Consider the following 14,763-nt stretch of genomic DNA (forward strand, 5'->3'; position numbering starts at 1 on the left):
CCTTGCTGAATGAATCCTAGGATTGCATTAGCCTTTTTCATGGCTGCATCACATTGGCAGGTCATAGTCATCCTGTGATAGACCAATACACCCAGTCTTTCACCTCCTCTGTTGCTTGTAACTGATACTTTCCAGATTGGATTCTCCCCAGCACATCAGATTCACTCTTTTCTTCACCAGATTCTTGCTCTGTGTCCTTGCCTGTTTGCTGAGGCAAGTTATGATAGTGTCCCAATTAAAACAGGGCACCTCTGACTTAAATCCTCAAAGGTCAGCAGCCTTCCATAGCTCTCTGAGTCCCAGCACATTGGTATGAGATGTCCAGTCAAGAACTTTATCAGTCGGGTACTGGAAATCCTTCTTCTGTGGCAAATTGACAAAATGTTGTTTGTCCAGAATGTTCAGTGTGTTTGGCAAGCACATAATATGGTTACAGCTGTCTGCACACTCAGGGGAAGGGTAGGATGGAAGAGAAAGGGAATTTTCTAGAAGGTCTGGCTGGAGGCTCCCTCTGGTAGTGAGAGGAAGAAGAGCAGGTTTTCCTTATGGCTTCTCGCCCTCATGGAACTTTCACTAGATAAGGGGAACCCTGAAGACCTCCTTCATTCTCTCCTGGCTGCAATGCTAAAAGGGCTTTAGGGCTGCGAGGTTTTCTCCCAAGCCCCTGCAGGAGGAGGACAAAGGTACCAAGAGGAACTAGACTAGCCACTGGAAAACTGGCTTTGGCATGGAGCTCCACGGATGCTGCAGAGCTGCTTCTCCTGCAGTTTCCTCTAACGTTGTGGAGTTTGGTGGGAGGAGAGACCTGGTTTCAGCCCAACAGAACCATCAGTTTTGGTAGGAAAGAGCTGTATCACATAATGGCTGGTTTCAGTGCAAGTGTGACCCAGGCCCCAGCACAGATCCTGTTGGTAGAGATTCTCATCCCTTCCCCAGGTAGGAGAAGACTTGCATGAGTCTCAGATCGGACTCACAGGGAAGAAACCCAGTGGCAGGAGAGACAGAAAATCTTAACCTTTGCCTGGAAAAGCTCTGCTGTATAATTCAAGTGAAACCTTCCTACTCTCAAGTCCCTTGAGGGGCTGCCATGCCCTGTTAATGCAGAAGGATGGATCTTGCTGAATTGCAGGGAGGACTGGAGCTACAAGGGGATATTCTGCTGCCATCAACCTCTTCTCTGAAAGGAACTGTCTACATGTGTTGGAAGAGCAATGGAGCTGCTAATTCATTCTGTACTCATGGAAGCCTCAAGTAGAAAGACAAGAAGACAGCAGTAAAAGGTTAAAGCAGGAAAAAGAGCAATGAATTAGCCCGAGGTGATGTACTAAGCAATCTCAGAATTTTTTATTTTATTTTATTTTACTTTACTTTATTTAAAAATCCATTAATTTTGTTAACCAGCTGTGAGCATATTGGACTCACAATCCAAGGTATGGAATGCCCAGAAGGCGCAATGCGATCTGTAACTCTCTCTTGGATAGACTGAAATGACTCTTCAGACCTGCATATCTGTTCCTGTTGTCCAGACACATACCGCACTTCTGGATTTTGAGAATATTTTCAGCTTAATTGAGCAGTTTATTGGTGCCTTCTCTGAGGCAGAGAGCTCTTGTCTTCCAGTCATTCTTACCAGGTAGTTAAGGTGGTAGCTATGATGAATGGCTAAAATTTCATACATAACCTTTGAGAATTACAGCAATTTTCAATTTTGAAGCCTGCCAAGGGGAATCACATTCAGAGAACTCATGTCTTGGGTAACACTGGGTCCCTTTCATTGACCTAGATTTCTCTTATCCTTTATTCCTAATCCTTAATCAAGAACATATAAATAAACTCACAATAAGATACAGCTGCAAAATCTCATCTGATAGCACTTTATAATAAATGGACATGAATTAATACTAGATTACAATGAAATTTCTATGAAATTACATATTACATTCACGCCATATCAGTACTGAAAACAGGCCCTTATGCCCATTGCCAGTCCAATAAATTCCCAAGGAATTATCATGGATTCAACCCTTATTGTAGATAATCAAACCTCTCAACTCTCAAGAGGCAAAAGAAGGAGCAAACTGGAAACTATTGTTCAGGGGCCAGGAAAAATCATTGTTACAGAAAAATAATACTTAAAAATGGAATCAAACTCTGTCATAAAACATTCAAGTCACTGAAACTGTCTCAAAACTCAGTGTGTGTTAATTAGCTCCATCAAGAATAAGTTGTGTACACAGTCCTTAGTGCTGGGCTGGTGTTGGCGTGTGTGCATATTTAAGTAAGAATATGAACCAGAAAAATAAAGCTTCCATCCTAGCTGTCAGCTGGCTGGAAATTTTCTGCCAAACCATTTTTTTCATTCGAAAAGGCAGAATTTTCAAAACCAAAAATTTTCACTGAAATGCATCATTCTCAACGGGATGATTTCTCAGGTCCAGTATGGAATTTCTGGGAAGAGAGAGAGAGAGAGAAAGCCAGGCAACAGAGACCATCTCTCTCTGGTCCAATTAACATTTAATTGTTTATACAAAGTGGCACAGCTCCAACAGGTGAGAGAGACTGCAGCCATGTCTACACGACGGGTGCTACAGTAGTACGGCTATAACACTGACAGTGACACTTCCTGCACTGATGGAAGGGGTTCTTCCATTGCTGTAAGCAATCCACCTCTCTGGGTGGCAGTAGCTAGGACAATGAAAGAAATCTTTCGTCGACCTGGCCGCATCTATCCCAGGGCTTAGATCAGCATACCTACATCACTCTGGGGGTGTGAATTTTTCAAACCCATGAACACCGTAGCTATGTTGTCCTAACTTTGAAGTGAAGATAAGACCCAGCTCTTTTGCCTGTTGGTGACGACATTTCCCTAGGATGTGGAGACACAGGTCCAATCTCTGCTTTGAATTAGAGCAGGGCCTGGAATCTGCATCTTCTACCCCACAGCTGAGTATCCTAACCCTCAGGCTACTGGCCCTTGAGTGGTTGCTCTCAGATGTGCAAATGTCAGTTTGCTTGTGTTCTTATATGTCAATTGATTGTGGAATGGAATTCTTATTTTCTGGCTGCCCTAATGCCGCTGCATTTTCAAAGGGGAAATGTGATCTAATTATGGCATGGAAAGGAAGCAAAACATATTGCTCTATAACACTGATTATAAATAAGATTGTTTCTTTCTCAAATTTCTATTAAAGCTTCCACTATCAGCTCATGGTAGGGAAGAATACATTCATTTCAGAAAGCCCTTCCTCAGTCTCAGTTACTGGCTGCTCCTCAAAGATGGAATTTGGAGGTTCCCAGCTGTTTTGCTAACTGTCATTCTCAGCCTGTTGCCATCCAAGGCTTGTCACTGAAATTGTTCTCCTACAAATGAACTGAAAGTTCATTCAATGAAATTTTATGGACAACACAACCATATTCAGTTCTACCATTCACTACCATGGTGTGTGGAGAGAGGAGGAGATTGAGTGCAAGTGATGTTTTGGGGGTGAAGTCTCTTTCTATCAAGGGGAGTTTATTTCCTTCCTACTGTGTGAATACAAGAGGGCCTTTGTTGCCATTTCTGTGCTTATATCCATAATCAGATTCTTATTTGTTTACTATATTTGTATATATGTTAGTCAGGTCAGCAAATGTTTCTGATCTCAGGAAAGTCTTGTCTGTGATTAGTTTTGCCAGTGCTTCATGAAATGTCTTCCACATTCAGTGAAGAAAACTTTTATGGCTCTGATCCCACCTTCCTGCTATTAAACATGGCTAAGGCTATGTCCACACTGCGGCAGGGAGAGTGCTTCCCAGGGTGGCTAGACAGACACTTGTTAGCTCTGCTATTTTTAGCACACTAATTTGAGCAGAGCTAACAAGTGTCTGTCTAGCCACACTGGGAAGCGTGCTCCCTGCCGCAGTGTAGACATCGCCTCAATGAGCATCTTATTTCAAGACGGCTTTTCGTCAATCTCTCGGCAGAATGCTTTACCTGAGAGGGATAGCTGGTGGGGATTCCACAGAAGAGGCTGAAGTAATGCAAGGGGCATTTTTATATTTCACCATCTGGAGAGCAACTTCAGCTAGCTCAAAAAACCTTTTCCTAGTTCAGAAATCCATGAATTCTCAAAACCAGGAGATCAAAGAGAGATGGCTTGCACTGTAGCATAGCAGAATATGAGATTGCTTTCAGCATTCTGAAATCTGACTATGTTTCAGGTGAACAAGGCAAATTTAGCATTTTTGTCAATATTTCATTAAAACATAAGAACACCCAATTATTTCTTGAGTATTTGTGATCTTCTAAACATTTAATGGCACCTAGATGGCATCACTTGAGGGCATTCTTGGTCATTTGACATTGCACCTATAGCCTCGAAATTTCACTGACTGTATCACAAGCAGAACATTAAATTAAAAGTTTCTAAGTTTTCGGTTCTCTTACAAAGGCTGCTCAGCTCAGAGTCTGGTGCCCAATCATCAGACCGATTTACACCAGCATGTGTGTCCCCCGTCTGTACTTCCTGGGGTTTGTCACTCTGGTATAGGAAGAGATGAAAGTCTGAAGAGTTGACATTCATTTAATCAGCACTAATCAGGAATCTAAGTGGATCCAAGACTAAAGTCTTTCAAGGTTCAGTTTTAAATTCTGACAATTTGCAAACTCTGATTTCCCTACAGTTAGATATTTATAATCATTACAATCTTTTACTTAAAAAAAGCATCAATCCTTTTGCATCTATAAATCTTTCATAAAAGCAATGAAAATGAAAACAGACCTGCCTCTCACCTGCATGTCAAAAAAGGCATTGCATGATAACATCCATCAAAGACTCAGTCATACAGAAAACAGCTTGCCCTAAAAACACTTTTGTTCTTATCAAAAACAACAACAACAACAACAACAAAAAACTGGCCACAATATGTGCCTTGTAAACATGTGTCCTTCACTTAAATAATAACCCTGCACATTCTACTGGTCTCTTAAATGTGCACTCTTGTCCATAGCTGCAGTGTGTTGCAGGCAAGCAGGACACTTTGTAAGGGTATCATTACTTGATTTTGTCATACATAATTTTTAAAGCGATGTGGGGGGCTTGTATGTCAAAGATCAGGGTTCCTCTAAAATTCCTCAGGCTGCTGATTTAGGTAGGCAAACATCTTCCCAGGAGGCATCTGCTCTACCGTAAATCAGGGAACCTTCAATTCTTTACTACTCCAATGAGTCACTCTGCTCCAAGCCAAGGTCACTGACATTCGTTGTCTGGAGCTCATCATTGTCTTCCTCCAGTTCTTCTTCTTCTTCTTCCTCCATTTCATCCTCCTCCTCATCTTCTGTTCCATCAAGTGAGTCGTCATGAGCTGCCATCATGGCCTGCTGCATAGCAATGGTAGCATTATCGGAAGACAGGGACTGCAGGTTGTCCATAATTAAGGAGCCTAAAATGAAAATAACACCTGATATAAAGAATTACATTTGCACGTTTTACCTTGCTGAGGCAACAATGCCATCTGACAACAATGCCATGACTGCTGACTTGCTATGGATTGATCCACATTGGTTGGCATTTGCCGTACCTCCCATTCAATACGAGATGTGAAAATCAAACCTTCTCTTTAACCTAATACATTTTCAGTCGTAATCACAGATTTACACATCAATATTTCTGGTAAAACAACATAGCAGCTGAATTTTCAGTAATAAGTTTGAATCTGACATATTCAGTGTGGAAAACACTACCATCAATACATGGAAGTTTTATCTGAGGATCTAACAGAGCTTTAAAAAGATGGGTATTATTATTAATTTATTATTATTATTATTATTATTAGTAGTAGTAGTAGTAGTATCCATATTGTAGAGATGGGAAAACTGAGGCACAAAGGGACAGAGGCTGAAGTGTTCAAACTCGTATGCATACATGTTGAAGCTGAAGTTTCACAATTCTGGAGGTTTTATGCTTAGTGGATTAATTTGCATATTTTATTACCATGCATCACTTTATTTACATACATGATATAAAATGTCCTAATGACCAGAACATGAGCCTGGTAAAACTGCAGCCTGGAAGGAACTTTGAGAACATAAAAACTTCTAGTGGAGAGGTGACTGACAGTTTCTTGCGGCTGTGGCCCTTGCTGCTCCTTGCCCAAGGACTGGACAGAAGGGCTGTAATTGAGTTTCTGATACTAGCCATTGATGGTGGCTGCTGCTTCCCTTGTCTGGGAGGGGGATCAGGCTGCTTCCTGCCATCAGCTGGGAGTTGCTCTGACGAGGCTGCCAAATGTCTAACTGGCTGCTCATTGCCTGACTGGGACACGCTGCTCTTGCTGCCAATCCCTGGTTCCAGCTTGCAGATGCCTCTGGGCAGGGAGAAATGACTCTAGTGTCACTCTAGCCAGACTTCCAAGTCTAACCATGGAGATCCCCCTAGAACCACTCTTCCTGTGGAGATGAAGCCAAGAGCATCTCTGCAGTTCTCAAGGAGATTTAAGCTCTTCCGAAGGAGCAACTCAGAGGGCAGCTGTAAACAGGAGCCTTCTGGCTAAATCAAGAGTCTTAACAGGTCTGTGTGCACCTGGCATCTGACAGTGCTGCCAAATTTTGCAAATTTTGCATGAGTCTTTCAATATTTGATGTTGTTCTTGAAGCCCCTTCTGCTGGAGTCATATCAATATATGAGAATCAAAGCTTTCATTCAAATAACAAGATTCTAGCCCTCATGGTTGTGGAGAAAAACCTGACAATGTGACCCAAGACCACCCAAAAGGCTCAGGAACCAGGAGGCAAATAAAAAAACCCTGACTTTTTATTTGTTTGTTTGTTGGTTGCAAATGTTCAATTTTTAGCCAATCGCATGATTTTGAGGGGCCTGATTTGTAATTTTTTAATGCTTAGGTTGATGGCACTGGACACCTCCAGCCCAAGAGACAAGTCAAGGTTTTCTGGGGTGCTGGTACCATAGCTCCCACTGACTGATGCTGTGGAGTGCTAGTTGAATACAAGCACTCAGGGACATGTGTATGGTTGCTTGAATATGTCAGGCATTTCAGAGTCTATTCCCAGAAAGGCTATGCACTCACGTCACCAACCTGCTACTTCTTTACACTTTGCTAATATTTCTCTTCTAAGCAACACTTTAAGGTTGTTATCATTATACGTATTTATAAGTGCCCATCACTGTAATATCTGGATCACACTTTACCTTGGTTACCACCAACCAAAATGAACCAGATCCTCAGCTGATGTAAATCAGTAGAGCTCCACTGAAGTCAACAGACCTGCACCAATTTACACCAGCTTAGGATCTGGCCCAATATCATCCCCAAAACACTGGGCAAACATTTTGTTCCTCCACACTACAACTGACCAAACATCTCTAAGACTAGCGATGGTAAATAGCAATCTGTGTTAAAAGAGCAGAACAGTGCACTAAATACATTTACACCTCGTACAATATTGGGAGGAGCTGCAAACACCTGTGAGGATAAAAGAATCAAAAAGTGATCAAAAAAGATTGGAGACATGGGCTGAAAATAATTAAAACAGACTCATCTTGGAAAAATACATCCAATACACTGGGGAAATTAACCAGAAACACAGAGAACAAGACAGGCTACTGCCAGTGAGTTGCAATAGTAAAATAGTTGTGCTGAAAATGGAGGCCTGAATCTTGCCATTTGCTCCACTTGAATGCAGACAATTCTGGAACTTGTTCCCTAAAGCCCAGCCCAGGGTCAAAACTCTGATCCGCTTCCAAGTTCCTAAGAGAGAAGGGGAAACCCACTGTACAGATGGATGGACAATAAGGGTTTAGAGAATGACTTGCAGGAATAGCACGAATAAGCTGCAATTTATAAGAGACAGGCTAACAGACTGGAAATATCTACAAGGTATTAACACTAAGGAGGAATAGAAATTACTTAGTGATATACAAGAGATTTAACTAGGATAAACTGGATGAAATTAAGACAGGGAAAAGTTAGGTTCAACATCAGGGAATCCCTGTCAGTGAGATGGATTTGGTATGGAACAGTCTCTGAACACAAATGGAGCAGGCTCCATTGCTTGGGACACTTAAAATCAGACTGGACAGAATACAGGGAAATGCCCTGTAAGGAACAACCCTGTATTGCACCCATTCTTGGGATGTGCACTGGATGACCTAATATGTCCTTTCCACCTCTAGATATTATGACTATATGATTGCAATGCAGCCTGCAGTCAGTGGGGAGCCTAAACAGAAAGCGGTGAACCTACAGGCTGCTGGATTTCAGATTTAAGATGCCCTGTTTCCTGCTCCTGTGAGCATCACCCTTCATTCTGCTAGCCAGAATGTATCTTCTGAGCACAGTTGTCATGGTGGGACATCAGGGGAGAAGTAGTCTCTGAGATAACTGGGGGCTAGACCAGGGCAGGTTTGCAAAAAAGGGTCCAGAAGGCAAATGAAGTATGTCAGCATTCCTAGGTTTTGGGGAAAGGGAGGCTAACCTCCACAAGTACTTCCATCTCTAAGCCTTCAAAACTCATTAGTAAGGCCCCTCAAAAATCCAGGAGATTGGTTTAAAAATCATGTTTTCAAGCTTTTCTCCACAACCACGATTTACTTAAAAATAAAAGGTGGGGGGAGAATGCTGAGATTCTCATCTAAGCACATGCCTCCATGAGCTGGGGCTTTAAGAAAAACACCTAATACTGTGAGACTCACAATAACATCATGAGAACTCCAAGAGCTGGCAACACTGAATGTTACGCCTCTCTGCTTTTCCTTCGTCTTCTCTCTGTTTCTCACTTTCATTTTCACATTATTGCACTTGTGCTTATTTTTCTCCCTATTTTGTAAATGTCTCTGCATCTCATCCTCCCCTTTTCCCAAATGCTCCTTCTCATCTGGAGAGTTATGACTTTTAGTACATTGGCAGCTGCCCTCAGTGTTTGCTGCTCTTCACTTAAGCTAAGGTCAAAAGCAGTAATGAGTAAAGTAATAACACTCCCCCATCTTATTAACACACAGAGAAAAGCCTTGCAAATCAGATTGTAAAATCTCTGGCTGTTTGAATTATTCATTGTTTAATCTGTTTTTAAAACATATAATATTGGGAAAGTGCAGGATAAGAAACTATTCAAGAAAAGCAGTTAACACAACCGGGACATTCTATATGTTGGAGAGCATCCTGTAACCCCCATATTCCTCATTTATATATAATTGTGATATTGCATATAAAGCAGGCCATGTGAGGTATCAGGGGAAAGATTATGATCTGCTGAAAGTCACTGTTCTATCTAAATATGTATATCATTAATGCATATGAAGTTATGAGAATAGTGTTGTATGGTTATCACTAAAATATGCTGTGGGTTTTTGGAGGCGCTCAGATACTAGTTCTCCAGAGACAATGCCAAGGGAGGTAACGAATACCTGTGTGGATGCTGAACAGACATCACCAGCCATTGTCCAGCAGGGGAACTACAATTCAATGACTCACCTGTATAAGGCCACACCAGGGGAATTGCTCAACCTTGCTTGCCTGAGGACTCAGCAATGCCCACCACACAAGCCTGGATTTGTGTTCTCCAAGCACATGGGTCAGAACACAGGGCCCCATGCTTGGCCTTTCTCCTTCCCCCACCTATGCTGCAAGCAACAAGGACACTCAGAAGACTGAAGACCCCAACAGAGGAGACTGGCCCAGGTCTCAAGGGTGAAATCTGTGTACTATGAACTGCAATATCCAGCGGGGTGAGAAAAACTGCTTAATCTAGATGTTGCCCAGTCTAATAGGGTTGAGAGTTTAGACTGCATGCTTATATTTTGTTTTATTTTGGTAACTAACTCTGATCTTTTGCCTATCACTTATAAATCACTTAAAATCTATCTTTAGTAGTCAATAAATTTGTTTAACTGTTGATCTTTACCAGTGAATTTTCTTGGAGTGTTTGGTAAACCTGCTCAGATTTACAAAGGCTGGTGTATATCCACTTTCTACTGATGAAGTGGTGAACCAATTAATAAATTTGCACTGCTCGTCTTGAGCAACGTAAGATGGTATATTCCTGAGGTACAAGGCTGGGAGCTGGGGGGTGGGATTTGTCTGGTGCCTTTCTCTGTGATTTATGAGTGGCTCTGGCAGCATTCAAGATGGCTGTGGGGTTCCACATGTGGTTGTACTGAGTGATAACAGCCCCTGGAGGGGTTTGCTACTTGTCACTAGCAAGGCACTGTGAGAGACAGCCCAGACTGGAGAGTTAAGGGGGCACAGCAGTCCCACGGTCCCAGGCTGCACCCTGGGGATCCTGTCAAAACAACATCTGCTTGAATTATTTATAGCAGCATCTTCAGAGAGCAGGGGAAATGCAATCTGTATATCTGTGATATAAGTGAAGTTTAGAGCCAGTGCTGCCTACAGCAGCTCAGAAACAGCTTTTAGTCTAATAGTGGACAAGAAATTTTAAGAGGTGATTTTGTTAAATTTTCTGGTTTTTATCCAGTTGAAAAGTCAATGATTTTATGCAGCTTATGTCCCTATATGAATTCTCAGTGTCTTTCTGACTCTAATCTAGGACTGACAACTTCATGACTTGGCCAACTCTCAAGATATCGCAAGATTATTTTTTAAATATTCCTGGCTGATGTACCAGTCATTAGGAAAGCACTCTGCAGCAGTACATGAAGACCCAAAGGGAATTCCACAAACCTAGTGAGAACCAGATTTATGTTCCATTAATTCATGAGTTTAAGAATAGGCGGATACAAACTTCTTTCTTTAAACAAGAAATGGTCTAGTTCAACCACATTCCCAGTTGGGAACCCTCTTCTCCAGTGAGGCACCTAAGTCAAGTTGGCCCTTTCTTATGAAAAAGCAGAAAGTGACATTCAGAATGCCCAAGAGCCAGGAATTGGCATGGGAGACCTAGTTTCAGGTTCCTGATCTAAATCAAGTAGAACAAGGCTTTGAATCGAGGTCTCGCACACCCCAGCTGAGTGCCCTAACCCTTAGGCTATTGGGGTATGCTGAGGAGTTGGGTTTGGATTTCTCACAAGAAAAGACTGGATTTGGTGCCTAGCTCTAGCAGAGGGTTCATGGCAGAGATGGCCAGGGAGAGGGAGGCGCCTCCCTTCAACCTGTCAGTCAGGCTCCTAAGGCCCAGGTCCATGGGAGTTAGGCACCTCATCACCTTTGGGGATCTGTCCCTTTTTTCTCATTTCACTCCCGGCTAGCTTAGGTGGCGACCTGCTCAGTTTGCTGGCTTCTGAAAGCCCCTTTGTTGGTGCCTGTGACATACAGCTCATTAACAAAGGGTCTCTGGTTCTTTCCAAACAACACTCACCTCAGACCTGACAAACTCACCACACCAAACACATTTTACAGGATATTTATCCATCAAGAGCAACATGAACAGTGTCTACAGAGAACTCGTAGCATTTCAAGATTCATAATCATTGCAAAATGTATGTCGGGTGAATTTTAAGAAAAAATTAATTTATATTGAAATGATGATTTACGGACTAGGAGTAAAAAGAAAAGGAGTACTTGTGGCACCTTAGAGACTAACCAGTTTATTTGAGCATGAGCTTTCGTGAGCTACAGCTCACTTCATCGGATGCATAGGACTAGGAGTAGAAATTAGTCACCAGTGGTTAATGTGTCTTAGTGATGGCCCATTTGCATTTTGCAATGCTAAAACTTTCAGTGGAAAAACATCAGAGGCAATTGCAAACAATTGAAACCATGTGAGGGTAAGAAAGGAACTTCACAACAAGACAGGGTTTCTGGGAACAGACACAAAAGGCTGTTTTCATTATAGCACAGGAGAAGGAGAAGCACTCTGTATCTACTCACTGAGGAAACCTCTTGTGAAGCGGTGGTGTTTTCATAGAGTTTGGATCCTCATTCTTGGGTACAACAGTCTGAACTCTGGGAGGAAAACCTACTTTATTAGACACAGGTTTTCATTTATGATTTTGTTTTGCCCACAAAGAACAGTGATAGCAAGTTATTCTTGCCTGGTGTTTGCCTGTCCCTAAGATTAAAGTCTCCCCTGTCCAGTGCTCCATCTGGCAATGAGGATTCTCTGAACTCTGGCCTTAAAGGCTATTTGTTTCCCTCACTCTCTTTTGTTTCTAGAAGAATCTCTGTTCTTCCTTAAATAACCCTTCTTTTGGTTCATTACAAGTTCTATGTGGTTTACCGGAGCAGTGGTTTACAGTAAAACTGGTAAACTGCTCCTTTCGGGGGAGAGGATCTGGGATTTCTGTGAGTAGCCAGTGACAGGGACTGAATATCAGGGGACTCAGGGACTGTTAACGTGCAAGGCAAAAGAGAACTGGCACAGCCCAGAGGGGAGTGCCTGAGTGGTTGAAGGCTTGTGGTGCAAGGGAGTTGGCATGCATGCACATGGCAAGGCTCTCTCTCACTGAGGAAGGGGTAACAAGGTGACTTTCAGTCCGGGGTGTCCCAAGAACCTAACTCTCCCCAGGCATTGGATAGGAAGCCTAAGTGCTTAACTTGGGGTTGTGAATTTGATTGGGTGGCAGGGTACCTAGGAATAAGATGATGCAACGCCTAAGTCCCCTTGTGAATCCAGCCCTTAATTTCTCTGTGACTCAGCTCCCCATCAGTAAAAATGGGAATAAAAATATCTCTCACAGGGCTGTTGTGAGGATAAACACATTAAATATTGAGAGGTGCTCAGTTGGGCTATCTAAGTTCCATAGAGAGGTCCCCTCAATCCCCATCCAGGGCCCTTTTCTCTAGACCATATTTCCTACCTAACTTCCAACAGCTGGTGTTTCAAGTGTGATGAGCAAGTTGACCTTAGGCTGATCCCATATAGCAAAAAATCAATTCTCCCCTGAGTCTTTAATAATAGAATTAAAGGTTGGTTTGCGGTCTTCGAACAATATTACAAATGGTTCTTTAGCTAAAGCTGTTGTTTTATTCCTAGATTCCCAAGCCAGAAGGGATCTTTGGAAGCATCTAGTCTGATCCCTTGCATAGCAGAGGCCAAAAACCTACCTCACAATAATTCCTAGGGCAGAGCTTTTAGAAAAACATCCAATCTGGATTTTAAAATAGTCAGTGATGCCACAACGCTTCTTAAATTGCTCCAATGGTTCATTACTCTCACTGTTAAAAAATTTACACCTTATTTCCAGGCTAAATTTGTTTCGCTTCAAATTCCAGTCATTGGATCATGTTGTACCTTTTCCTGCTAGACGGAAGCACCCATTATTAAATATGTGTCCCCCATTTAGGTACTTACAGACTGTAATCAAGTCATCCCTTAACCTTCTCTTTGTTAAGCTAAATAGATTGAGCACCTTGATCCTTTAATCATTCTTGTGGCTCTTCTCTGAACCCACTCCAATTTATCAATAGCCTTCTTGAACTGTGGACACCAAAACTGGACACAATATTCCAGCAGCATTCGCACCAGTGCCAAATACAGAGATAAAATAAATTCTCTATTGCTCGAGATTCCCGTTTATGCATCCCAGGATCAAATTAGCCCTTTTGGCCACAGTATCACACGGGGAGCTCATGTTCACCTCCAAATCTTTTTCAGAGTCATTGCTTCCCAGGATAGAGTTCCCCATTCTGTAAGTATGGCCTATATTCTTTGTTATGAGATGTATATATATTTACATTTAGCTGTATTAAAATGCATATTTGTGCAATATCACAATATCATATTTGTGCAAGTGATCCAGATCACTCTGTATCAGTGAACTGTCCTCTTTATTATTTACACCCCCCAATTTTTATGCCATCTACAAACTTTATCAGTGATGATTTTATTGTTTCTTCCAGGTCATTGACAATCCCCTTGGAACCACACTGAAATCACATGATTGCCTGTTTACAATTACATTTTGAGACTTATCAGTTAGCCAGCTTTGAATCAGTTTACTGTGTGCCATGTAATTTTAATATTGATTTTCTATAAGTCTTGGAACATTGGGGACCTGCAACTACCTGGGTCATCCCATTTACCCTTTAAAAAATAGTTCTCATAAGGGAGACTCAAATCCTATTCACTTAGCCACAATGCCTCTTAGAAGGAACCTTCCATATCTTTGTGCTTGGCACTGATGTCTAAAAATGGGGTTACTCTCACACTGTTTCAATCTGCCTCTGGTGGCTGGTTCACAAAGACCAGCAACCTTCTCCTGATACCAGCTAATGTAGCTCAAATTGTGAAAGCCTGTGCTGGAGATGTGGGCTCAGACCTTGCTGATGCGTAATGAGGGTACCTACAGATGCACACAACAGAATTATTTTCCTCTTTTTAAAAAACAAAAGAAATTACACTGGAAAAAGTGTCCAAATAATATAATTAAAACTGCAAAGTCAAGCACTTGAAACTTAGGAAATACCAGAGTTAAGATTAAAGAAAAGGAGTGCTTGTGGCACCTTAGAGACTAACCAATTTATTTGAGCATAAGCTTTCGTGAGCTACAGCTCACTTCATCGGATGCATTCAATGGAAAATACAGTGAGGAGATTTATATACACACAGAACATGAAAAAATGGGTGTTATCATACACACTGTAGCTCACCTTAAGTGATCACTCTCCTTACAGTGTGTATGATAACACCCTTTTTTCATGTTCTGTGTGTATATAAATCTCCTCACTGTATTTTCCACTGAATGCATCCGATGAAGTGAGCTGTAGCTCACGAAAGCTTATGCTCAAATAAATGGGTTAGTCTCTAAGGTGCCACAAGTCCTCCTTTTCTTTTTGCGAATACAGACTAACACGGCTGCTACTCTGAAA

General features: G+C 41.9%; 1 protein-coding gene across 6 annotated transcripts in view; it reads right to left on the reverse strand.

Moving 5' to 3' along the window:
* Positions 1-1,322: 1,322 nt before the first annotated feature.
* The window catches only part of PKNOX2 (PBX/knotted 1 homeobox 2), a 711,797-nt gene continuing 698,356 nt past the window's right edge, over positions 1,323-14,763 (reverse strand). For all 6 annotated transcript variants that reach the window (XM_037882447.2, XM_037882446.2, XM_043534121.1 and 3 more), the window contains one exon: positions 1,323-5,421. In XM_037882447.2, coding sequence (XP_037738375.1) covers positions 5,195-5,421 — 227 coding nt within the window. In that variant the 3' untranslated portion in view covers positions 1,323-5,194. The remainder of the gene's footprint in view (positions 5,422-14,763) is intronic.

This window comes from Chelonia mydas, chromosome 22, assembly GCF_015237465.2.
Source record: "Chelonia mydas isolate rCheMyd1 chromosome 22, rCheMyd1.pri.v2, whole genome shotgun sequence".
NCBI classification, from domain to species: Eukaryota; Metazoa; Chordata; order Testudines; family Cheloniidae; genus Chelonia; species Chelonia mydas.